This window comes from Pocillopora damicornis, chromosome 14, assembly GCF_964200805.1.
Source record: "Pocillopora damicornis chromosome 14, jaPocDami1.2, whole genome shotgun sequence".
Taxonomy (NCBI): Eukaryota; Metazoa; Cnidaria; class Anthozoa; order Scleractinia; family Pocilloporidae; genus Pocillopora; species Pocillopora damicornis.
In genome coordinates, this window is record NC_142683.1 from 12,715,025 (window position 1) to 12,741,300 (window position 26,276).

The 26,276-nt window shown below is 38.0% G+C and overlaps 3 protein-coding genes and 1 non-coding gene across 6 annotated transcripts; 3 read left to right on the top strand and 1 right to left on the bottom strand.

The window, feature by feature from the left end:
- The first annotated feature begins 179 nt into the window (after nt 1-179).
- On the top strand, nt 180-3,306 carry LOC149034517 (uncharacterized). Of its 2 annotated transcripts, XM_089194645.1 has the most exons (5): nt 180-843; nt 1,834-1,935; nt 2,207-2,655; nt 2,733-2,825; nt 3,074-3,306. In XM_089194645.1, the coding sequence occupies exons 1-2, from the start codon at nt 242-244 to the stop codon at nt 1,853-1,855; spliced, it is 624 nt and encodes a 207-aa protein (XP_089050771.1). In that variant the 5' UTR covers nt 180-241; the 3' UTR covers nt 1,856-1,935; nt 2,207-2,655; nt 2,733-2,825; nt 3,074-3,306. The 2 variants fall into 2 exon arrangements, with proteins under 2 accessions (XP_089050771.1, XP_089050770.1); XM_089194644.1 differs by having other exon boundaries at nt 1,834-2,655.
- Nucleotides 1,510-1,581, top strand: Trnah-gug (transfer RNA histidin (anticodon GUG)). The gene has a single exon. It is a non-coding gene; the product is annotated as a tRNA-His (tRNA).
- Nucleotides 3,307-3,687: 381 nt separating the features above from the next.
- On the bottom strand, nt 3,688-17,039 carry LOC113664436 (uncharacterized). 2 transcript variants are annotated; one of them, XM_089194641.1, is made up of 11 exons: nt 16,989-17,039; nt 15,311-15,458; nt 14,475-14,600; nt 13,263-13,321; nt 12,143-12,404; nt 11,306-11,493; nt 7,423-10,626; nt 6,849-6,982; nt 6,295-6,461; nt 5,284-5,486; nt 3,688-4,523 (listed from the first exon to the last, which is right to left on the bottom strand). In XM_089194641.1, the coding sequence occupies exons 1-11, from the start codon at nt 17,007-17,009 to the stop codon at nt 4,497-4,499; spliced, it is 4,539 nt and encodes a 1,512-aa protein (XP_089050767.1). In that variant the 5' UTR covers nt 17,010-17,039; the 3' UTR covers nt 3,688-4,496. The 2 variants fall into 2 exon arrangements, with proteins under 2 accessions (XP_089050767.1, XP_089050768.1); XM_089194642.1 differs by lacking the exon at nt 16,989-17,039 and adding an exon at nt 16,125-16,352.
- A 251-nt stretch (nt 17,040-17,290) lies between these two features.
- On the top strand, nt 17,291-26,195 carry LOC113664446 (DNA polymerase eta). The gene is made up of 9 exons (XM_027180041.2): nt 17,291-17,535; nt 19,772-20,017; nt 20,136-20,379; nt 21,439-21,542; nt 22,784-22,903; nt 23,459-23,582; nt 23,773-23,838; nt 24,372-24,538; nt 24,984-26,195. The coding sequence occupies exons 1-9, from the start codon at nt 17,405-17,407 to the stop codon at nt 25,870-25,872; spliced, it is 2,091 nt and encodes a 696-aa protein (XP_027035842.2). The 5' UTR covers nt 17,291-17,404; the 3' UTR covers nt 25,873-26,195.
- Nucleotides 26,196-26,276: the final 81 nt, after the last annotated feature.

Sequence of the window (26,276 nt, forward strand, 5' to 3'; positions counted from 1 at the left end):
CAGAGTCCCAGTCAATAGTGTGGTTCGTAAGTTGGTGATGTTCAGCAATGTGATTGTTGGCATCGCCTTCCTCGTCGCTAATTTGTGTTCAGTCAGTCTAGTTGTGTGGTTTTTGCCTGAGTCTAGTAAGGATTTAGTCAGGAGTAGAATTGCTTTCACTATACAATCAGCGTCACTACGTTGACTAAAGACGAACAACATGCCCTCAAACGATTGAGAAACGACAAGCCACCGAAAGTTTATGGTCTGCCGAAACTACACAAACCTGGTTTCCCAATGCGACCTATTGTTTCCCTCTGTAGTTCTATACCAACTGTCCAAGTACCTAACGACAATACTACAACCGCTCATCGACAATTCCAGACGCAAACTAAAATCCACCGAGGACTTCATTAACGCCACTAGGACTGTACAGATACCTGACGACTACAAACTAGTGTCATTTGATGTGAAATCGCTTTTTACAAGTATTCCGCTTCAACTGGCACTACAATTTATTGAGACTGCTATCCTACAATCTACCGACCCTCTACCGCTACCGACAGAGGACATTATGGACTTACTAAACCTTTGCCTGACATCAACTTATTTTCAGTACAACGGTAAACACTACAAACAGTTACACGGTACAGCTATGGGGTCTCCAGTTTCTGTTGTTGTAGCAGAAATTGTGATGCAGAACGTCGAGGAAAGCGCCCTTTCGACTTGCCGACAGACGATACCACTTTGGTTACGCTACGTTGACGATACTTTCACCGCCGTACGACACGACGAAATCTACGCATTCCGCCACCACCGTAACGAACAAAACACTGACATACACTTTACGAGAGAGGTCGAAAGGTAATTTGCACGCCATTTCAAACAGCTGTAAAAACATATATTCCTGCATAATTTTTCCTCTTAACCATTATCGAATCCTGTACTTAAAGCAGTATTTTTTAGTCTATGCCGAAAAGTATTTGACTTAAGATTTTGTGGGGTGTATATCACTGTGACTAAAGACCCATTGGTTCTGGAGTGAGCGTTTTTGAGGTTTCAGAGGCTTATCAAGCTCGCTATGGGTTTTTTTTTTTACTCTTTCACAGACAATTCACGATGTGAACTTTTTAAGAAACACACAACATCTATGAAATCACGCCTTATGTTTTAATTCGAACGTTTTATCAATTGTTGTGAAACGAAATGACATTCGCAATTCAGGTGATTTTGCCCGAACTGAAATGAATATTCATGTGGTGCTTTCCACGGAGTTGTGGATTAAAACCGGAAGTTATGTTTTCATGAGAATTTCACAGCTTATCATTTTTGGCGAAGATGCTTTACTTCCTTTCGACTGTTAAAATTCGTATTCTTAAAATTTGTTTCTAGCACGAGTCCACGATGTAAGTTCCTTTTCTTTGAAGGTTATGTAAAACTATGGAATCAGCTATGCAGAACGGAAATGACGTTGATAGGTTATTTTAATATCTAATATTGTTCCCTTATTTTCATCGTGCGGGGTTGGCAGCCGTGATCGTATAGTGGTTAGTACATTGCGTTGTGGCCGCAATAACCCAGGTTCGAATCCTGGTCACGGCATTCACGAATTACTTTTTTTCTCTCTTCTTCTTCCTCTTTTTTCTCTTTTTTTTTTTTTTTTTGTAACTGAAAAAATTTATTAATCTGCTATATTTTCCCAAGTTACTTAGTTTTTTAAGCAGAGGAAAAGACTCCTCTTTTGTACTCAGCTTTCACGAAATTTCCCCCCTAATTCCCCTCGTTTATTTGTTCAAACTGTTATATTAAAACATATAGCAACAAGTAAATAACAGTAGTTTCTGTTGTTCTCAGGTTTTGCGGAAAGCCTCCATAGATTTTGAGATAAACTTGGAAGAGTACGACAAAACACGAGATCCGTATGAGAGGCTACTAAAACGAACGCAACACGTCAAGGTTGTATTTTTTCATTGTTTTTCCCTAAATTCTATCTCTGCTATTTTGTTGAATCTCTTGTACAAGAACAGATATTTCCATTACGTCTTTCTATTCGAGTATGATTGTTTTCAGTGCCTTGCAAAAATATACTGTGTCGTTAATTTCATCATGATATTAATTAACCGCGAACATGTCGAAGCAAATGTACAGCCATGTTTCCTCGTATTCGCTTACCTTGTGTAAAGTTCTAGTTTCCGTCTGTGATTCTCCTGAAATTTTCTTTTCAAAGGTTTGGATTAGTTTTGCACAGTTCGAGGCCTATACAGCAACCGATGAAACTATCATACAAGCAAGATATGTAAAATGGCTATCCTATATTCTTGATCGAGACCGTGACCATGGTAGTTCATCTGAGTAGGAAACCTACAGTCACGCAACGCCCGATGAACCTTTGAGGAGAGCCCAAAGCGGACAACTCAACGAAATAATTTATTTGTCGTGTAGGAAAGGATTCATGGCGGAACATTTAAGTTGAAATAGTTTCTACTGCTTCAAATGCCGTCAAAAAATCTGTGAACTCGAATCCTCTGAGATGTGAATCATCTTTCTCCATTTTGCTCATACTATAAATATTATTTTTCAAGACTGTTTACGAACGCGCCAGCAAATCTCTCAGAAACGCAGAGGAGAAAGAAGAACGAGTGATGGTACTCGAAGCGTGGAAATAAAGAGTTCGAGGTATTATTAAAATTGGTTGATAAAGAAACTTTTATGAAAGGTCGAACTGATTTAATTTTGTTATTTTGATCCTTTAGGATGAACATGGAGACGAAAACTCACAAGAAAAAATCAAGATAAAGATGCCTCGCCGAGAAAAGAAGAGAAGAAAAGTACAAACGGACGACGGAGTAAGAAATCTCTTCAAACTTCTTCTTATAACTTCGATTGTCGGTCGTCACGCAATCCGTTGCCTAAGCCAAAATGTCGCGTGACATATCAATCCTGTTTTCAATTTGTCAAATGTTCTTGTTATCAAAAATAATTCGTAGCCGCGTATGTAAAATTTTGGCCCCACTACAATTTTCTTTTCTCTTTATTAGATCTTATATTTTTCTTTGGAGATTTGTGACACTATTAAAAATATTCTTCCTTGCAGTCAGACGCTGGGTAGGAGGAATACTATGATTACATCTTTCCTGACGATGAAGCCAACATGCCTAACTTTAAACTGCTCCAGATGACCAGGCTTTGGAAAAAGAACCAACAACAAATGGAATAATTATTTGTTGTTGTGACTTCTGTTATTTTTTGTTCTCATTTAAATATCACCAATCTTGTGCAGAATGTTTACCAAACAACAGAATAAAACTTCAATCTGTTCACTGTAAAGTGTTGAGGTCAGTCTTAACACTTTAACTCCCAGATCAAATTTTTAATTCTCCTTTCTGTCAACCATACAATTCTTATCATGTTAGTTCAGAGAATGTAGTGTGTGATCAACTAGTTATCCCCAAATTGATATTTTTCTTTATTCTCAACACTTACCTGGTTGATATTGTATCGACATTGTAAGGAGAAATTCCGTCTTGGTCACTCATGGGAGTTGAAGGGTTAAAGGAAGGGTTGTAGTTTGACAAGGGAGGGGTTGGGTTGGAGTATTAGAGGGGGAGGTGCAGGTGGCATAAATGTGACTTCATAAGTTTGTGACGTCATAGGTAATGAGAGAGTTAGGACTGGGCACTGGTGACAAAATCTAACAGAGAAGACTTGTGCATTTATATATTAATTTAATGTTTATAGACCTAAGCCACTAATTTTAGTTAAATAACTTTTTCTTTCACAAAAATTGTTGATTCAAGTCTTAGAAAAACATTTGACAATGAAATCACAAACTTGATTTTTCAATGATATAATCATGTACCTTTTTCTAGTAAGTTGACATTGCAACAAATATCACTATCTTGGAAACTCAGTTATATAAACTATTCTGAAATTGGCTATCATTAAGCTCTAATTTCCCGGAAACTTAAATTTGTCCAAGATAAATTATCAACATATTTATTATTAGGTTTTTGTTATCATGTCACCCATCATAAAGTGCTCAAATATATGAAGTATGCATACTCATTAATAATATCATTTAAATATATATTTCTGCAAATACCATCACTCAAAAATTATGCTTGTGTTTTGAACTATTGTCGATGTGAAAAAGAATCTTATTAAGTTCTACTTCTTTAAAAAATAAATAGCCACTATTTCTATAAATATTCGAAAGTGATTCAACACTAGATCCAAAACAGAATGACAAATCTGCTACTACCTGGCCTTGAAAAAAAAATTGCTATTTGTGCATGTAAAGACACTATTATCATTAAGTTACTGATACAGTTTACCACTCACTGTTTTCTAATCAGATTTTGAGGCACAACCTCTTTCATGGTTTTTAGCAGTAATCTTGAAAAGAATTTTGTGATATAAGTTATGTTCCCCCAAATATGTCCTAGCTTGTTTTAGTCTTTGACTGTATTTCACGCACATAAGTTCACCTTCTTTAGATTAGCGTTTCTTTTGCCTCGTCAAACGGGCGAAATTCTGGGGCGTAACTGTGAGAAAAGAATCAACCATGTAAAGCCTTAATATTATAAACATTTTATAAACAATGTGCGTAAGGAAGGTTTGCGCTCAGGGGTGGGGATGGGGAGGGAATGCAGCCGAAGGCCCTGATTCCCATGATGACAAAATCTGCTCATACCGCTAACTGTGCAATACATCGCGAATTTTGACATATCGGCTTCACAGAGCCACTTCAGTCAAATTACGGAGAATGAGATGAAAAAAATGTTAGTACTGCGCATGAAAACCGCGCATGGCCAATGTTCACGCCTTGTTCAGGACTTGAGGTCTAGATAGACATCCTGTCCAAGACGTTGCAAAATCGTATGTCCTGTTAAACACATATCAAGACCGTGGTTAGCCCTCGATCAGGAGTTCATATCTTTCGGGGAAGGGGGGATAGTGCGGTGACACAAGAGTGGACGGAACGTGTTTCCGACCACTGACTCTTGTGCTGCTACGCCATCGCGTGCCCCTGAAAAAGGAAAAGAGAGAGGCAAAAAAACGCGCCTGGTCGCAGGGTAGACCACAGCAGACACACCCAACAGGGCAGGTTGTTCTTGGTTACGTTCAAATTGTTGTCAAGAAAAGGTATTTGAATTTCCAAGGGTGGCTTCACCCAGAGCCTGGATGTATCATCAATTTGGAGATGATTTTGGGGCAGCATGAGCGATCAAGCAAGAAGAAACAAAACAAAGACATTCACCGCCCTTCCATAGAAACAAGCACACATAAGATATTATCACCTACCCCAAGTAAATTTCTCGGTATGTACCCAGTCTCCTCGCGGTTGTTCCGGGCCCACCACCATTCCTTCTCCGTCTCATCTCCCCGCGTCAGTACCAGTAATTCTTCGCCGCATTCGAAGCTCAACTCGTCGTCCTTTTCAGCTGTGTAGGTGTAGAGTGCGTAAACCCGACCGTCGTTAACGAGTCCGAAGTTTTCCTGAACATCTGAATGAGGAGAGAAAAAGACAGTGTTGATAGAAACCATTCTAATCAGTTTTGGTATAGGTCTACACGCGTTCCATTATAAATGCTGCAATCTGATTGGCTATGCCACTTGCCATCTATTCCGTGATGGGTAGAAAAGAATCTTTTTTTATCGGGTGAAAAATTTAGATCTCTTCGACATCGGTGGATAAAATCCGTGAAAAAGGGCGATCAATGATGAAAATCCGAAAAAGTAATCCGTTAATCCGGAATCAATAGAGCTCGTACCCATTAGTTTCGTAACACCATACCCAAAGTAATCAGAATAAAGGGAAATATCACAGGAAATCAGTAAGACCTTGGAGGAGAGAGCTTTTAACTGCCTCACACACGGGAAATCAAGAACAAACCAAATAAGTTGTGGTTGATTTCAGTTTTTTAACTTGTCGGTAGAGAGTGCAGCACGAGTTTTCTGAACCAATTATAAATCTTAGTCAAACACAGCTACAGCAGTCCCCAAACTACATTTACTTTCGATAACAATCTGAAAAAAAAAGTCTTATTTGGATATTGCCAAGAAAGTTGCACAAATTTCGCGGAACTAGTTCTAGCGCCTTCTCATTAACACAAATAAAAAGGAGGAGGATAAATGACAGTTTTACACCCTCTGAGAAACTCTGATCACGATTTCGACGATGAGGACTCAACTCTTTTCCATGATTCTAATTATTAAAGCATTCCGTCCAAAAACAAATAATGAAACAACGAACAAAAAAAATAATGATGATAATAATAATAATAAACATTCCAAAATATGAGAATGACTTACCATTCAGATATTTCATACAGCTAAAGTAATCGGGTACACCCCGTTCACAACACTGCATGGGAGTTTTCTTCTCTAGTGAAGTAGCAGCAAAAATACACGCACCATGTTCAGTCAGGAAGCGAGCCATTTCTGTGGCGTTGTTGGCAGCTGCACAGTGAAGTGGAGTCCTGTGCAAAGGGAAAAGAAGAGGACCATAAGTAAAATATTTTCAAGAAAAAGTAAAAATCTTTCACGAACGTGATTCAAAGAGAGGATTTGAACTAGGAGATTTGAACATTAGACTTTCCCGCGCTTCAGACACTTCATTTGTCTGTTTTCTTTTTTTTTTTTTTAACTTTAAGCTCTTGTTGGCTACTCGGAAGGTTCTTATCTGCTATGACTGGCTGCTGTGATCACTTTGGTTGTTGTTAAACGACACTCAATAAAACTGCGGTTTCACTCTCACAGCGCCATTTTCACCAAGGCCACGGGACTTGCGTTCTATTCCATGTCATCAACGGCGATATAACTTAACTATAAGTTGAAATTTAAGGGTAAACTTAACATCTCCGTACCATCCATGCGAGTCTGGGGAGTTGATATCCACACCGAATTCCACGAGAAATTTAACCACTTCATCGTGACTTGCGCAAACAGCATTGTGAAGGGCTGTGATACCATCATTGTTCGGTTCACTGGGATCATCCACCTGAGAAACATGATAATGAAGCTAGTCAGTTTCCTAACCTCAAAACCTCACATGTTCGATTTCAAATTCTCCCTTCTACTTTCTGTACATTTCCAAGTATATTTTTTAGGAGAATACCATGTTATAACTGACAAGATAAAACCCCATGGGTGATGATTTTGTCTATTCTCCTTACTTGTTTATAGGACAATCTATGGAAATTGTAGGGAGAACTTTCATATGAATCACTTTTAATGGTTGAAGGCAGCCTAAAACAACTCATGTTAGACGAAAGAAAAAAAAAGGCAGAGGGAAAAAAAAACGAAAGTTAGAAAGAAAGGGAAATAGAGAGAAAGGAAAAAAAAGGAAGGAAGAAAAAATTAATAAAGAAAAAATAAAGAGATACAAATAAAACAAAGAAAGAGGGAGAGAAAAGGAGATGAGATATTTCAAAACAGTACCTCACGAACGACTAGCTTTACTAGATCCAGTTCTCCCTCAACTGCAGCGTCCAGTAATACAGCATAAGGGTCAAGGCTGACGCGCCTCGGCTTCTTCTTTTTAGAAATCTTCTGCGCAAGCGTAGCGGCACTTTCAGTAGAATCGCTTGACAAGTTTTCTGGAGAATTTTTAAGTACATCTCCATTCACGAGCGCGAACTTTGAGGTACCATCAATATTCCGCTTATCTTGGACGAGTTCTGATAAGGAGTTATTTGACTGACTTCCGAGTCCTATATCTCCGTTTACAGACAAGGGTGTCACTGTGTTAATATTATTGATATCAACTGGGAAATCTTGAACTGTTACCCGGTCCTTTGTTTCCAGGTCTCTTAAACCTTGATTGTTTCCTGAAAGAGTGTCATTTTTATCATGTGAATCCTTTGGCCTCAGTTCAGCGTTGAACCCATGGATCCCATCTTCTGAAGAAGATAACGTAGTTTTGGAAAAACGTGCTTGTTCAAGTTGGCTTTTCTGAAAACCAACTCTGGTAACATCGGGAAGATTTGCATTCGGAGAATTTGAAAGTTCGGAAGATAAATCTATCGGTGTGTTTTCATTCGTTTCGTCACTTTCTCCTTTCCGACTTAATCGAAGACTTTCGACATCTGGTCTACCAACTTCGAAGCTAAGTCGACCACTTTCGGGTTTTAAATTACCACTGTCGTGATAAAATGGCCCGATTTCGGGAGGTACTCGGTCTCTTTCGGAGTTAGTTCGTTCATTTTTGGAACTGGGTCGACCACTTTCGACAATAAGCTCTTTACCTTCGAAGATTTTCCTTCTTGATGAGACAAGTTCCGAAGATTTATTATTTTCTTTCCCTTGATCTGATTTACTAATTTTCTCAGCCGAAGAAATTTCTTCCAGTCCTTGTTTCGCTTTTTGACTCCGACTCGATAGCTGTATATTGAATGAAGAAACGACTTGTTTGGAATTTAGGCGAGCATCTGTGTTTTCTCGTGTCTTGTTATCAATCTGTGTATTTGTGAGTCCAGTTTCCTTGTCTAAATTTCCATTGTCTCCGAATTCCTTGCGTTCTTGTTCGTTAAAAGTGCCACCGAGTAAAGTGTCACCCTCGGATGAAGTAGGAGTCACGCTGTGAAACATAAACCTAGATCGTTTACTCGTCGGAACAGGCGAACGTTGCTCGGGGATGTTCGAATCTCTCGCATTATAATACGAAGCAGACGGCGTTACCGTTATCTTCGTAAGCGAAGACGAGTTGCCACGAATGGATACCGAATTAGAAATCGCAGAACCGAGTTCGGATCGATCGGCAGATGTACTGACGCTACTTTGCAAACCAGCTGACTTCTTCGCGCGGTAAGATATTGGTCGAAATACTAATGGCGGGGTTTGCGCATCACCCACAGGCAAGATATCATTATTTTGTTTTTCATAGAACATTCTTGAGCTATCAGTTTCATCGTTTCGGTTTGAAGTTTTTTCAGATCTTTCCTTTTCGCTTGAGCGTCCAAAATCGTTAATTGACGCCACCGAATCTTCTTTCTCAGCATGGCCATTTGTTTTGATAGAGTTTTGCGATAACTGTTGCAGCGAAGCATGCGATGAATTTTCCATCCTATTTGCCCCTGAAGCATCCATCAAGGCTGTTTCCTTGTTTAGTTTTGACGATAGATCCTTCACGTTTTTTTCTGATTCACTGTTTTCCATCACAATTTGTTGCGGCAGAGCGCTGTTTACTGAAGTGCCTGTCGAATAACGAAGCCGTGACAACTGTATCTTTCCAGATTTAACCGAAGAATCCGTAGATTTCAGCTCAGTCCGTTTGGAAACGTTTCCTCTATCGCTTCCAATTTGTGCACCCGTAGCTGGTTTTGCACTCCTTGCATTGAATTGTTCAAGTTTGGTCGCTAAAGATTTTACTTCAGGTGGACTGGAAAACTTTTGTTCGACTTTCCTACCATTCATTTGGTTATTCTGAACACTTTCATGTATTGGTTGTTGGGGTTTCATTCTTGATCTTGAAAAATCAAGCACCGTCGGTTGTGCTGAGGTGCCAATATTTTCATTTTTTGTTGAAAACCCTTCTGATTTAACCAGGCGAGCTTGCAATGGAAAATCTCCATCGTCACTCTTAGGCGTTAAAACATCACCAACTGGCTGCTCTGGCTGAGCTCTAGAATTTTCAAACTTGTTTGAATACGAAAGTCCTTGGGGTACGCGTTGAGGCGAAAATGATTCTGAGTATTGGGACTGCGGCTTCTCTGATTGGGGCGCAAAGTTACCCGTCTTCTTCACAATGCCCGTAATTGCAAAGACTGCAGCTTTGGAAGTAGACGAATTTGATGAAGAAGAGGACGAAGACGCAACCGACAAAGGAGAACTGTGTCCAGAAAAATCTTCTCCATCACTAGGACTCGAACACTCCGTGCCATTGTGTGCTGGTTCAGGTTTTGCTTCTGACGAAGGTGAAACTTCAAGGGCCTCCTCTTTTGAAGTGGAGATCTGTTCCTCCTCGTTTACATGAGAAGGTCTTGACTTCAAGGAAGAATAGTCAAATAAATCACTTCCATTGTAATATCGATTTTCACTAACTGAATGCAAACCGTCGACACCAGCCATTTTAGGAGGTGTTTCAACTCCTTCGGGGTCCACGCGACGAGCAGGACTAGGAGACCGATTTACCATCTTTGCAGACGTCACGCCTTCTGCTTCAAAACGTGATTTCAACTCTGTCACGCGTGACGCTCTCGGTGGACCTGGTCCCTGCGTTAGGTCTTCCGTCGACGATTTATTACTTGCGTGACCGTCAGAAACTTCCTCTTCTACTTCAAGCAACGTTTCTAATTTTCTGCCGTTGCGACCGCGCCTGCGAAAGGAACCGGAAGTAGTAGCAGAATTTCCGGTTCCGCTTTTAGACTCGGCGTTGTTTGTTTTATGCTGTCGTTTCGAGAAGGTCCTTAGACTACTGTAGTCCATCTCCAAAAAGTCTGGTTCGTCTGTGGATGAAGAGACCCCATTCACGACGTGATGGTTCGAAGCAGCGATGTGGTTACCTGGTGATCTTTTATGCCGTAAATTATTGGAGTGCCTGTCAATTTGGGATTCAAGTTCAAACAGTTCTTTGTGTTTTTCCGCGAGGAGCTGTTTTTGGGATTGTATCTGTACGCTTTGCTGATGATTCAATTCGTTCCGCGTCTAAATAAGAAGGAAAAGCTACTATTAGGGTGCAGTTCAATTAAGTAACGTAAAACCAAAAGCAAAAGCAGTCACAACAGTCAATCAGAAGAGAGGGAAATAACACAATGAACCAATTGAGGAATCAAAGGGAAATCAAGCAAACTTAGAAAAACGCAGAAAAAACGCGCAAAAAACGCGGGCGAAACGCGGGCGATCAAGGCGCAAGTGCTTTTTATTTGTCATCTGATTTGTCGAGAGGGTGGTGCAAGTTTTCTACCTTCTGTCCATACTTACCCTGATAATTTTTAAACGGCATTTCAACCCGAAAAAAGCTCGACCTCAATAGTATTGTGTTATAATTATTCAAAATAAGATCATTGTCTTAAAAACGAAAGGCTGCCTCCATCCGATTGAGCGACGGAGCACTAGCATATAGATTGATAGAAAGGGGACTGTAACCAAGTGATGACATAACCATTTGACGTCATCGTTTACGGCCACCCATTTGACGATTGACATTTCACCAATATGGAGACCGTTCTTTGTAAAACTTCCGTCATCATTTTACGGAATACTCTTTAGCAGAGGTGGAAGGAAATATCGAGGAAGGAAAAACAAGTGTTTTGCAATTTATCTAGTAATAACAGAGCACACTTGCGTCACAATGGTGCACAGCAATTACGTGATATGCTTTTACCATCAATTCCTTTCGAAGTCGTTCTAGTTCCAGCTCTTGGTGCGTTTTCTGTCGACTTGGAGTTGCCTGAGACCATCCCTTTCTTTGTTTATCCAGTTGCCGAGTGAGGCTTTCAACTCTTGCAACTGCTATTGCTAGTTCTTTTTCTTTCTCCATGAAATGGGAACGTACATTTTCCAATTCCTCGGCTGAAATAAGGACAATTTCATCGTTAGTGTTGCTAAGAACGACTGTCGAGAGAGAGAGACAGTTGTTGTCTGGGAAAAGTTGTGATAGGTCAATTAGAATTCGTTACAATTCTTGCAACAGGTGAAAAGCGCGGGAAACAATCACTTGAGAAGTTCATTCTTTGCATTTGATCGGCTATTTAGGGATGTCGTTTCGATTGGTTAAGTTGAGATAGTAAATCAGCCACAGCTACTTCTGCGTAACAACGTCGAATAAGCTGATAATGTTTCACAACAGATGCTACTGGTAAAAAGAAAAAAAAAAAAAAAAAAAAAAACGTGGGGAAAGCCACATGAGGGTTTCTCTCTTTGCATTTCATTGGCTGTTTGAAGGTTTAAATATTCTCATTCTCTCAGACATTAAGTCTAACACAGCTTGGCGCGTAAAAAAACCGGGAAAATCCCTTAACTCTATGACTTCTGGGATAGGATGGGTTCTCAACACGACTTTTGTTCCGATTGGCTCATTTTGGGCGAAGGCAAAATCTTGTGATGGAAAGTAACGTTTGATATCTGTAGAGCACTCACAACCAACATGCAAGAATAAGTGTATCAGTTTGCAAGGAGAATAAACTCGCAGATAATAAAAAGGTTAAAATTCCAAACGTACCCAAAGCACCATTGCTTAGTTTATAAGAATCTGTTTGATCCTGCGCATGGCGTAATTCTCTTAGCCGCTGTTCCTGCTCATCGGCTTTAGCCGACAACTGCTGCACAGATGGATTCTGAGGTTTGTTCTGTAATTTCCGTCTCATTTCCATAAACTGAACCTGCTTTGCTTTAAGTTCTTTTTCTTTAGCTGCAATCTCCTGCTGTTGTCTGGCGGCGAATTCTTTCAGTTCACTAATCGATATTCTATTCCCGCCTAAAAGCTGATACATAGCAAACAAAAAACAAAAACAAAAAAATATATGAGATAACAATCTCTGGACAGGTTTAACCTTTTCACTACCAAGATCACGTCAGTTATTCTCCTTACCATCCGCTATACAATTCTCATGATGTAAGTTTGGAGAATTTGGTATTGGATCAACTTGAACCTTTTTTGATACTTTCCTTTATTCTCAATACTTGTATGCTTGATATTGTATTGATATTGTAAGGAGAAATTATATCTTGGTCTCTTATGGGAGTTCAAGGGTTGATCTGTATCAGCAGAGCCAAGAAGTCTTGTTCCATTCTAAAAGGGCTTCTCTATTTAAAATGCAATGTCAAACAATTTAAAGTTTTTTTGCAGGATAAAATTTGATTAAGACAAAAATGAATTTACAAAATGAGTAACTAAGTTGGACAGTATTACTTCAAAAGGCAACAATATTTTCTCTTAAAGACTCTTGGTTTGATTACAGGACTGATATAGGCATGGAAATTTTCTTTTGCAGAACGTTAGAACTTATAAGTGTATCATTTACAGGAAGCCTAGGGTGGTTTCAGTATTTACATGAGGTCTTACTCAAATTATGGTCTTACGCAAGCAGTGGGCCTTAGGGATTCTCTATGTGAGAGTTGATTTCATTAAATAAATTTCCTATATAAGCTTATGCACCTCTTGGCACTGTTAACAACAGTAAAAGTTCAGTTTAAGGTTGGGCTGAATTGAAGATGGCTTAGAACACGGTTTTGTCAAACAACTGCTAAACTTTGCTCGAATACCTGACCCTAAGAGTCAAATTAACAATTACTATTATTTTTCCATCAATCTTTTTTTTTCATGGAGATGTCTTTCTTACCACATCTCGTGAAAGCGGTGTTTCCTCTTTAAAACCATTAACCCTTGGACTTGTTGATCCTAAATTTGAAAAAGTAAGACAAAGCTTATGACTTTAAACATACTTTGAATGGCCATACAGATGTAGAATTATATGTCAAGAAGTTGAATCTACACACAAGGATTGGTTCTTATTTTAATGACCTTTTGGTGGACAGATGCATAGTTAAGGTCACCTTTATGAGCATTTTACTTTAATTTTTAGTATACGAAACAAATGGGTTCCATGTTGCCATGGGTCTGTACAGTTACTGCCAGTAATAGATCACAGCAGACATCACATCAAAATGTTATGGGAACATCAGTGACGCACTCTGCTGCACCTCATGTGCCACTTTTCCAAAACACTTCTCAAAAGACTAATATATATAACTGCAGACAGTACTGTTTTGGCATTCAGTGCAGTGCTGATGTTAGAAAGGAGGTGTAAGCATTAAGTTACCCCGAATGATCCCACATTTGTGGTATCTTCCAAGCCATGCCAGAGGACTTGAACTAGATAAACTAGTGAGGATGCACAATTGTGAGACATGACTCCTCCTAAGTAGAGCGCTCAATTTGGACATGAAAGCAAAGCTTTGTAATGCCAAAGAGCTATATCTAACTAATATATAAGTAGACACCCATTTTCAAAAACATTGCAACTTGAAAAAAAAAATACCTGAAGCATATACACCTTTTCTTTTCTCATTTAAAAGTGTCTGTTTAAGATGGGAAAACAAAAGGCACATATATTTCATGTATATTTTCAATTTTTTAAAATTAACAATAACAGGGAAAACTGGGCTTAAAAAAATATATTTTTTCAAAAATATTAAGTCTGGATCACATGTTTCCATATATTTAAATTGAGAGGGTGTATTTACTTCAATATCAGAAGTTTATTCATGAGATAGTGTTTCTGGAATTTAGTTTTTTTTAGTCAGGAAAGCATTCAGAGATAAAACATTTCATGGAATGTCTGGCTTAGATAATGAAAAGATGAAAACAAAACAAAACAACAACAAAAAAAGGAACCTAAAGCACTCAAAGCATTTCATGAAGTAAAATTTAAAAAAAAATATGTGAAGTATCAAGTTTTATTCCCACAATGACAAAAGAGGGTCACAAATATGTAACTGATCTGCAGAACTCCGGGTGAATGATACTCAGGGTAATAAATTACATATCTCACCATTAACAGCCTGTGAGTAAGATGGTATCTCCTCCCTTGGTCGCAGGTAAAACTTCACATCTTCCAGATCGCTTCCCCATTCAAGTAAAGTACTGAAGATTGACTCACTATCAGGTACAAGACGTTCTGAGGAAGAAACAAAAAGTAGCTTACATCCTGTCTACAAAACACAAATTAAACTTCAAGGTATTATAGCCTTTTTACAGCAGCATAAAAATAGATAAGTTAAAAAAAATTGTTATTGATCACAAATTTTACCTGCAACTTTTCCTTAATTTGAAAAATTGAATATTAGCTGAAGGAGAGGCTGTATTTATTTAAAACAGGGTGATGTGCTAAAATATTACAATATTTCTAAATTAACAAATAAATGCTTTTCCTATTGTTTATCCAATGAGTCAATCCAATTTTGAGCACATTCCTGTATCTTAATTTAATCATTTTCGATTTGGCAACAGATATTAAAAATATTGAGCGTCATCAACTGGTCAAAATTCATGGATTGATAGCTAGTAGTTAGAAAATGAAGATACAATTTCTTTATAAAAAACAATCTACTGGAGACATAAGTACAAAAATAGAAAATTATTCATAAATATACAAATCTAACCAGTGATTATGTATTCATGAAGAGATATACAAATTGGCAGAGAGCCACATCAAATTTTGTAAAAAAAGCAGAGTGATATTGCTGCAAACGGTGCATGAAAGAGAGTAATGTTGCAAAAGTACCGCCATTTCAATTCTCTATGAAAACTACTTCCAAAAAACTGTTACTAGCTTGGTGGAGTTGATTTTAGGTTTATAAAGATATGCATCAATAACACTAAACCTACCACATCCTTGCCACACTTCTATTAGATAGCAATCAGTCTCCTGGATCTGTCGTTGTAACCTTTGCACTATATCTTTGCATTTTGTCACTTGTGTAACAAATATTTCTGCCACTTTCTGCCTTTCATCCAGATAAACCTTGAGTCTCAGCTAGACAGCAAAAAACAGCTTGATAAATACTTGGCATGCAAGGAATGCAAATCTCTAAATTGTGTCAGGAAGAGGGTAATCACAAGAACAAATTTTCAAGTATTGTGGTGAATGTTGTAGTATGTACAATTACAAGAAAAAGTGTTTGTTCTCTAGTCATATATTTCAAGGGCTGGTTTCAGTGCAAAAGATAGTCAATTCTACCATTGTCAAGCTTAAGAATTGCTTAACATAACAAATTAAGAGCAGAGAAAAGCCTGCTGTGAAGAAACATGCCAAAAACAACAGAAAGGATACAGCAAATTAGCATAACTGTCAGGAACTGTAGAGGAATACATTTAATTTAATTACAGAGTGCAACTTTAAATGTTGGCCATGCCATTACAAGGCAAACAACGGACGACAACCGACATTTTTCTTAGGATACTAGCCTCACATAACTGTCATCAAAATGCTACAATGAACGTCATAAAAAATTTATACTTTAAAAGACATGAACCTGCTGTTTCGAATTAACACCTGTGATATATTCTTTCATTAAGAAAAGAAAGGACTTGAAAAACTATGAAAACTGACCCAAAGCAAAGAATTTTGTAAGTGGACTCAAAAGAAATTTCTTGAAATATGGAAAATGCAAAAGTATCCATAAATTTGATTAAACATTACCTTCATGGGCGCTTTACCGACACTTTTACTGCTGCGTAAACTTTCATTAGTACCTTTACGATTGGTCTTAATACACAACATAACTTCTGAGTTGTCTAGTGACAGATAATCTAACAAGTAACTTGTTATAAATGCCAAAAATATTCAGATATTGGCTTTAGCTGGGGCACGATACATGATGATAAATACAGAGAAACTGTATGTATATAAATAATTTTTTAGGATATTAGTCACTGCATCTGATCAGCTGTAATCAAAGCTGTGATATAGGTTACATTCGTGATGTTGCTTGATTCAAAAAGCGGATCGATTAAATCAATTATAACTTCTTTCAAAATCGTAACATGATTCCAAGTGAAAGTTACATTTTAATGAAAGAATTACTCATTTTAATCAAGTCTCTAGAAAGGCGCCCATAATATCAAAGTCGTCTATGCAACGCGGGAATTCGCGGATAGATGCGAAAACTTTCCTAATATTAAATAGGAGTTTGTTGTATTTCGCAACAACTCTTTAGAACACTCCATCAATCCTCTTGGGAAATCGATCATTTGCATTTCACGTCGATCATCTTGGCTTTCTATCCAAAAATTTTAGTGCCCTGTTTTCACGGAATAGCGCTATTTGAGTTGGACCAAATTCATTCAGGCATATCAAAAACAAAGAGCATAAAATATCGTCCAATATTCTTCCGTGATCAAATTTCCGGTGGCGGTTTTCTATTAAAGAACAGTGTAACCTAAAATCCTCTGTGATTGTAAAGAGCCACTCATCGATGTGATAATAATGTGAACAGAAGTTGCAAAGGAACTTTCAATTACAACAAAAAAGAGCGACAAATATTGCACTTGAAATTTAACTCACCCTTCTTTCCGCTCCGGCCATTTTGTTTACAATCCACAGTGCATCGCGACCACAAAGTTAGAGAACGAAACCATTAGGGGTAGGGATGTGAGACTTTTTTTTTCAAGACCCTTTTCTCACCGGACATATTTTCATCTTCTGTGTTATTTAAACACTATAACTTTTGTCCTAAATTAATTAAAAAATTCACTTTGTAAAATAATTCTTGTAAAATTGTTCCCTAAAATTCTCGTTATTATAATCACAGAGAAGTATTTATTTTTTCAATATCCTCTACCCCTCCCTAGTTAGTATGAAACCCACGAATACTTCGCGGGAACTATTCAAAATGGCCACGAAATGTGTTGACGCGACGTTGGAAGCGAGTCTGTAGAAAACATCAAAGCGGTGTCTTTGTCGGCGAACTAACGCGCCAGATGGCTTTAGATCGTGTTGTAGCTCTGGTGGATATGGACTGCTTCTATGTTCAAGTCGAACAAAGACGAAATCCAGAATTGCGAGGCAAACCTTGCGCTGTGGTTCAGTATAAAACATGGAAAGGTGGAGGGTAAGCGAATTTTAAATTTTCTCAATTAAAGATTTCTTTTGATTAAGTATTCCTCGCGTGGTATTGAACCGTGAAATCTGGGAGCCTTTTTGCATCAATACATTGATACATCTGGGCGGCGTTGCGTATTAATTTTTTCGATAGATAAGAAATTTGCCTCGAAGTTTCTCGATCGAATTACATAATATGATATGATAGCTTTGACATTTTTTCCATTAGCCTTAACAATATAACAGTATCAATACACAATATAGTACAGATTGAGGTATTTCGCTACCATTTGTTGTGTCTTTTTTTTTTGTGTTTGTTTTTTAAGGATTAGCCTTTTATATTAGAACTGAGACAGCGCTCCTTTTGACCACGTTAAGACGGAGTCTGTATTCTGTGCGTCGACTCTAAAGTGGCGTTGTATTGATCCAATTTAGCCAAAAAAGGGCGATTGTTGGACAGTATGGCTGCTTGGCTAATTCACTTCAATACAACTTATCCTTTGATGAGTTCAATGATCAGCTTTTGTGTAGTGTAGTGTAGTTTTGGCACTAACAACTGAATTGCACACATCAAGTTATTACAGTTTTTATGCAATAACTGAGATACTACAAGTGACCTGATTGGTCAAAAACATATTGTATAACCCTTTAACTCCCAAGATCTCATTAGTGATTCTCCTTACTGTCTGCCAATACAGGTCTTGTGATGTTAGTTTGAAGAAATTGGTATTGGATCAACTTGCAATCCCCTAATTGATATTTTTCTTCACTCTCATCACTTGTCTGCTTGATAATATATTGATATTGTAATGAGAGATTCTTGGTCACTTATGGTAGTTAAGGGTTAAAGCACCGGTAATCCAAAGGAAAATTGAAGTTTATGGAGTTTTATTAAAACAATAAATGGCACTTTTTGATTAGCAACTAATTTCTCCTATCAGTATCATCCCTAAAACAAACATTGAGGTTATGGGAATAGAGAGAATGATCACCAAGTAAAGAAGCTCAGGATTGTTATACAAATTCTCCTTGTCAGTACTATAGGAATGTATAGAGAACAGTGTGGAGAAAATGTTTACTGATGTTAGGGTGTAAAGGGCTAAGTAAAGCATTTATAAAAAAGAGACACTGTGACAACTCATCATAATTATATGGTTTATTGTTTTTTTTTCCTTTTTTTATAAATTTGTGAATTGTCATCATGTGTACGATTAGTGTTAAATTTGTCTAAGTGTGATCAACCATTTTTTTTTGTTTTTCTCTCCGATTATTGTCTCCAGCTTTTTTTGTCCTGAAGGTAGTGTGGGTTCATTCCCAGACTGTAAGGTAGTGCCCTATTGATGGAGTTTCTTTCCATCATTCTACCTATCTGTCTGTGTTAAGGACTATGCTTTCAAGGGTGCTTGTACCCAGTTCCTGTAATTTTAACTACACAATACCAGATAGAACAGGAACCGAATAATTAAAAACTTAATTGAGGATTATACAGCGCACCATATCCAAAGTCATCAGTGTACTATCAACATGAAAATATTTCATGAAGGGCAATAGAAATTGATCTTTTATTTAACAATATTGCTATATGATAAGCTGAATAATAAATTCATTTCGATTAGTCCTCGCTTATGATCTATTATAGCACAGATGCATAAATGCACCATTAACAAAATAAACAGCATTTTTATTTTTTAAAACAAATAGATTCCATGTTTCAATGGGTCTGTTTAGCAAATAGATTCCAAGTTGCCGTGTGTCTGTTCAGTAATAGATCACAGATGACGTCAAAATGTGGTGAGAACAAAAAAGTGACACACAAGGCGCAGCCAAGTGTGTCACAGGCTGATGTTCTTACCACATTTTGACATTTTGACATCCTCTGTGATCTTTTACTGAACAGATGCACGGCAACTTGGAATCTATTCGTTTTATATAATAAAGAATTAAAAAAAGTTTTAATGATGATGTCATCTTTACCTCTGTCCTCCAATAGATCATAAGTGAGAACCAATCAGAATGCGTGTATAACTGAGCTTATTATATAAATGATATAAAATTGCAGGAGATGAAAAAATGTGATTAGAACATCAGTGACATAATCAGCTGCACTTCATGAGTTACACTTTTTGTTTCTTATTGCATTTTTATGTTATCAGTGATCCATTACTGAACAGAGGCACAGCCACACGGAATCTATTTCTTAAATAGCGCTGACACTTACTAACTTCATGACTGTATGTCTATAACAGGATTATAGCTGTTAGCTACGAGGCACGTCATTTTGGAGTGACAAGAAGCATGCGAGGGGATGAGGCCAAAGAGAAGTGTCCTGAGATAAATTTGGTGCGAGTCCCAGAGGCACGTGGGAAAGCCAACTTGACGCATTATCGTGAGGCAGGGGCAGAAGTGATAGCAGTGCTGTCTCGCTTCTGTGACAATTGTGAGAGGGCAAGTGTGGATGAAGCATACCTAGACTTGACTGAAAATGTCAACATGTAAGTCTTGTGTGTGAATATAAAAAGGCCATCCCAGTGGCTGATCCAATCAAATCTCTTGAATCATAATATCCAGTGTTCCACTCTGTGATAAATGCATGCACATATTGATTTACAGGAGAATGTGCACAATGGGCCTAGATGAAATTGCAAAAAAGTCTGCAGAAACAACATTTCTGGAAGGTTTTATGGCAGATGAACAGGAAGGTAAACATGTAGATACTGATGCTTGGAGAGCTTCTCTCCAAAATGATGGGAACATTAGGAGGCTGGCAGTTGGTGCAATTATTGTATCAGAAATGAGGAAAGCTGTGCTAAAAGAGACACAATTCACATGCTCAGCAGGGATTGCTCATAATAAGGTTAGAGGCTTCTATAAACAAATGTTTTTTTGGTTACATGATCCCTTCTTCTGTAGGATATCAAGAATTGCTGAACAAAACAATATAAAACAAACAGAGAAATTGAATTTACCTCTCAAAAATGAGCTATTCTCTGCTAGGTTCCAACCTAAAAAAGATTTCCCAATTTTATTTCTGAATTCAGAACACACAACCCTTTGCTTCAACCCTTTCACAAGTGACCAAGACATAATTTCCCCTTACAATATCAATACTATATCAACCAGAGTAGTAATGAGAATAAAACAAAATGTCAATTAGGGAATTATTTATTGACCAGATACCAAATTCTCTCAGAACAAACATCACAAGAATTGATTACCTGGCAGACAGTGCGGAGAATTACTAATGAGATCTGGTAGTGAAAGGGTATCCTAAAAGCATAGAGATATTGGAGAATTCTATTAATAGCATATACACAGAATATTTTGGCCATATTTTGATTGTCTGGGGTATATATTTTTTTAAGACATGGAAGATATTCTACTGTTTCTTTACAGTTTTCCTTGCTTCTTTTTTTTCTTAACCCTTTTCGCCCTAGCATCAGAATGCATATTCTCCATACTGTTCTCTTTACTTTTCTGATGGTTCTGAAAAGGAGAATTAGCCAAACAATCAGCAGTTCATGAGTGGAAAATCATTTTCATTGTACTCTTAACCTCGCTATTTGATTCAGAGGTGATACTGTCCTTCCCTTTTCAAATCGGTTGAATGTCCTTCCCGCAAACATCGCACCTTTCTTCAAGTCAAAAGAAACGAATGAAGCCGAACCTTCTTCGGCTTGACTTTCGTGGTCACTGAACAGATTACCCCAAGGAATTAACCGAGCCCTCGGTGTAAAAATGCCAGCGGTTTAGCCCATGGCTCAATGACACAGATAAATTGCACTGAAGATGTAACGGAGGAGGAAATAGATTCTTTATGACTCTCAGAAAATTGATTTGCTCCTTTTGTTGACCTGTGGATTGTTATTTATCATCAACTGCTATCAACAATCAATGTTGTTTTTTTCATTATCAGATGCTGGCAAAGTTATGTGGTGGACGTCACAAACCAGATAAGCAGACTCTTTTACCCCAGAGTGCAGTGCCAAAGTTGTATGAAACAGTTCCCATAAAAAAAGTGTAAGAATTAAAATGCTTACATATGCTAGATGCGAATTTAGTCATTGTTATTTGAGTTGAAATGTACATGTAGTGTAACAAATTCAGGGAGAAGAATTCCTATCCTTTGTAGTTGTAAATGGGAGGTGGGTACTTTTTGCTAACACTAGGATGTGAATGGTAACTCCCCCAGATCTTAAAACTCACACTGTACCCTTGTATCAGCCCCTCACATATATTCCCTTTTCCTGCTTGCTGCAGACCACTCAGCCAACAACCTCTGGTGTATCTGAGTTGTAGCATCATATGAAGGGGCGCTTGAAATAATACATAGGTTAATTTGGTGAGAACTTTTTATTTCTTCTTCTGTGTCTGGCTTAAGGGATGAAATGACAATTCAGAAGCAGAATGTAGCCATTAAGTCACTTCAGGCTTTTCTCTATACAATTCTTCAGCGCCCAGTCGTTCGAAGGCCAATCAGGGCTAACCCAGTGTTAAATTTTAATCCAGGTCTCTTTATTTCTTTGTTTAAAAGTCTTTTAGGTTAAAGTTTCCCCATTCCTTTCTAGGCCATTCAATGATCAAGTTGCGAGCAAAAATATTTGAACTGAGTTTTCTTTTAAAGCCTTCAGAACTGCAATCAAATTTCACACTAACCTTGGCTTATCTTAACCCAGCTTTGAACAACCCAGGCCAGGGCTCTCAATAAGTGCTGTAGCCTGTTATACTTGTTATGGCTGGGCTCATTTGATGTTAAAAATCACAATGTTGATTGCAGTGTTACACTTGGGCAAGGTTTAGACTGCTGTGGGTGAAATCTCCAATGTAACAGCTTCAAAATTTATTGACAGCCTTCTTCATTCATTTAAAATCCTTAGCATCTTGTTGAGCATGGGGGCTTCCCTCACAGGATTTTAAGTTGAAATTTTAAATGATATGGTAGTCACTCCTAGGTGATAAAGACTGTTTTTAGATATTGCCATTGAGTTTTTTCAAAGATGACAATACATAATGTAATTCTGAGGGAGATTCCCTCTATTTGTGAGAAGCATTTTCAAGGAGTTCTCTGTTCTCAATGAAGAATTCCATTTTGTTGCATTAGTAGTTAACACAGCAATTAATGTTTTCAAATTAGGAATTTTGTTTTGTGTCTTTGTAGAAGACCTTTTGAAGTGTCAATTTAGTCACTATGTTGTGAAATAGTCATACATTTTCGATTAATAATGATAGCGATTTATTGAATTTATTTGGTGCATTTGCAGCCGTAATATGGGAGGCAAACTTGGCTTGGAAGTGCGCTCAAATTTACATGCAGAAAAGATGAGTGATTTGGCCAACTACTCCCTTAGTGAGTTACAGGGTCGTTTTGGAGATAAGACAGGGTAAATATTTTTCATAATACATGTACATGTAAAAAAACGAAAACAAATGAAATGCAACTTAACATGTTACAAAGTGGGTAAGTTTCTACAGAAACTGTGGTGCTGTGTCGGTGGGAGAGTATAACAACTGAGTTGGTAACGTAAATTGGCCACCGTAAAGAGTTTCGAAGCTGACGTTTCGAGCGTTTGCCCTTCGTTAGAGCGAATGGAGGAATTGTGGTTTGTGTGCGTTTGTTGATATGTAGAAAATGGAGCTACACTATTGGTGGGAATATAGTGACGAGAAAACAAGAATAAATTAGCGCTCGTTGATACCGTGGGGATTAAGAGTGGATTAAGAAGCAGCATATGGTAGTTTGCGGCCTTTCTCTACATCTAGGCAGTCCGGAAAGCCCCAAAACTTTAGAACAAAAATGTATCCTTCAAATCGGCACTCTTAATACCACGGTATCAAACAAGCTTGTCGTCAAAATTTAAGACTTTTCTTTCCTCTCTGCTTTCTCATTTGTTATTTGCGTTATTGAAGAAAACCCCTTCATTTTTTTTTATTGCTAGGGAGTGGCTGTCTGAAATAAGTCGTGGAATAGATCACGAACCTGTTAGGCCTCGACAGCTGCCGAAGTCTATCGAATGCGGCAAGAATTTCCCCGGAAAGGGGAAGCTTGCAACAGGAGAAAAGGTAATTTATTAATTCTAAGAAAATGTTTTTGAAAACCAGTGATTCATTAGTAATGATAAATTTACAAATTTCAACAATCTGAGTAGCTTGCAGGGTGCGAATTGGTGACCAGCTGAAAAGTGACTGTGGGTGACCAGGCCTTAAACATGAGATATGTTAGAGGTTTCATCTGATTTTTCTTTCGTTTTAGGTAAAATACTGGTTGGATCAGCTGGCTGGTGAACTCCACGAGCGTCTCACAAAAGAATCAGAATTGGTAAAGAAAAAATATTATTCTTCATATCGTCGGACCCAACATTAGTTAAATAAACAAAGTTGTTTTAAACAATTTCAGTTGATTGTTGATCGTCATCCGCGTTTACATTGACTTTGTTTTGTTTTGCTCTTTAATTTGTTTAAAAACTTACAAACAGTGCGATTCAAAATTGAAAAACCAATCGCAGTTTGATCTCCTGCGATTTACGTGCCTCAAGCAGTTGGCTTTGCGTTCGCTTTGGCTCGTGGTGATATTGCCTTTGTTCGGATTGGTCGTCGTGTTATCTTTAGTCATGGTTTACACGGAGCGGTTGGTTTTATCGTAGCAATTTACTGGTTCTTGAGAGTGGAGCGAATTTTCGGACAAATCTCGGAGCAGTGTGAAGCAAAATCAAAGCAATCCTCTTTCTCTTGCGAGTTATTGAAAATTGCTGAGAATATTCAGAGCAGAAGAGTTGCAAACTTAAAATTTTTAGTTAAGTCTCCTATCATCTTGCGTACGCTTTAAATTTTATTCATTATTTTCCCCAACAGAATAAACGGGAGGCCAAGTTATTGGGTGTCGGCTTCAAGACTGAGAATAACTCCTCTGCTACTCGTTCTTGCCACATGAAAAATTCAACTGCCGATCAAATTGCAAAGGACCTTTATAATGTGCTGTTGCCATTCAACTCTTTAAAGAAAAACAAAACTGATGCATGGTAAGTAAAAAATTAAATTAAAATTATTTATTTCTTAACCATTTTGCGAACTGTCAATAGTTATCAGGGGGAGGGTGGGTAAGGATCAGATGGTTTTCAGGGGAACGGAGCGGGGAATCAGTTGACGCCAACAGAGTATAGAGTGGAATTATCGAAAATTGACCGCCCATGGAGTGGGGTGGGGATCACGTCGATTTTATCGTGACATTTTACTTTTAAGAGCCAATGAGAACTCGAAAAAGCGCGGGAAAACGCAGGTGGGATAGGTGATTGGTTGAGAGAGTGGCACGAGTTTTCTAGACCAATCACAGATCGAAGTAAAGCAAAATCGATGCAATGTCGCATAACGTTCGATATTCAATTTAAACTTGCTCGAAACAAGCAATCAAAATCAGAGTCTCCACACGAGGTGTTTGGCTTGATGGAAGTATCTTAAACTCTTTAGGTATCCAGCTATTGTCACCTTACACGTGTCAGCCAGCAAATTTGAAGAAATAAGTGATCATAACAGTACGCCGTCAATAAGCTCATTTTTCAGTAAGAAAAACAAGTTGGAAGAAGCGGAAAATTCAGCGGACAACGTCATCTCTGAAAACGTGGAGGACGAGTATTTATCTGGCGTGAGTTTAGATGGAAACAAGGGATGTGATGGAACTTCTGCTTCTGGCAGTGTGGTTAGCCAGAGCCAGCGCGGGGAAAATTCGTGTGACGGAGTTCGGAGATATGATAATAAAGAAGGCAAAGATAATGAGAAAAAAGTGGATGAATCAAAGCTTAGTGGTAGTAGCCTATCAAAAAAGAAAGGCATAGAGGTGTTTTTATCAGGAAAGAATATATGTCAAGGAAAGCAGCAAAATAGTGAGAGACGATCTTGCAATCCCTACCTAGGTTGTCAGATCGATTCTTTGGTGTTAGAATCTTTACCACAAGAAATTCGGCAAGAGATTGAACGGTCACTGTTGAAAAACAATCAGCAAGATGAAAAGAGGAGAGGAAATCCTTCATTCTCTGATTCAAGGGTGTCCACCAATGAAGTACAAGGAAGAAAAACATCAAAGAATGTCGCGATTGCTGGTGGGTCCGCCACTGGTGGGACCCGCGCGAATCTTTGTAACCAAGTAGACTGGGACAAAACAGATTTGTGCAAATGCGAGAAATGTGGGGAAACGTTTCCAGAATGCATCATGCCGGAACATTTAGACTATCATTTTGCGTTAGAGTTGCAAAATGGAGAAAGCAACTCTTCCGTGACTTCAAATTTAGGTAGCTCGACAAACGAGCCTCCGAAGAAAAAGCAACGCATTACAATTCAGTCTTTTTTCACGTCTAAATAGTTTAAGTGAGCGCTTTTCCTCGGAGGACTAAGGTCCAAGTTTGTTCAGTCTCTTTCGCAGGCGTAGGCGTTGGTTGGTCTTGCCACGCAACGGGCGTTGCGTGACGACACTTAACATTTGCTGCGAAGTAGACTGCAGAAAGATTGAACCCAAATGTTTGACTATGCCTGTTGTTTTGTTTTTTTTTTATTTTCCACGACTGTAGTGTTTGTAGTAGACTATCATTTCTAGGTTTCTTTTGTTTGAATTTAATTATTTATTGACACTTAATAAAGAAGAGCCGAAATATTGCTACATAGCACCGGGATAAACAAAAGAAAGTATTTGCTGTTTATTTTGTCATTCTTACCTTTTTCTGTTTTGTTTGGCAATTACTATTATTATAGTTGTTCGTTTTTGTGTTG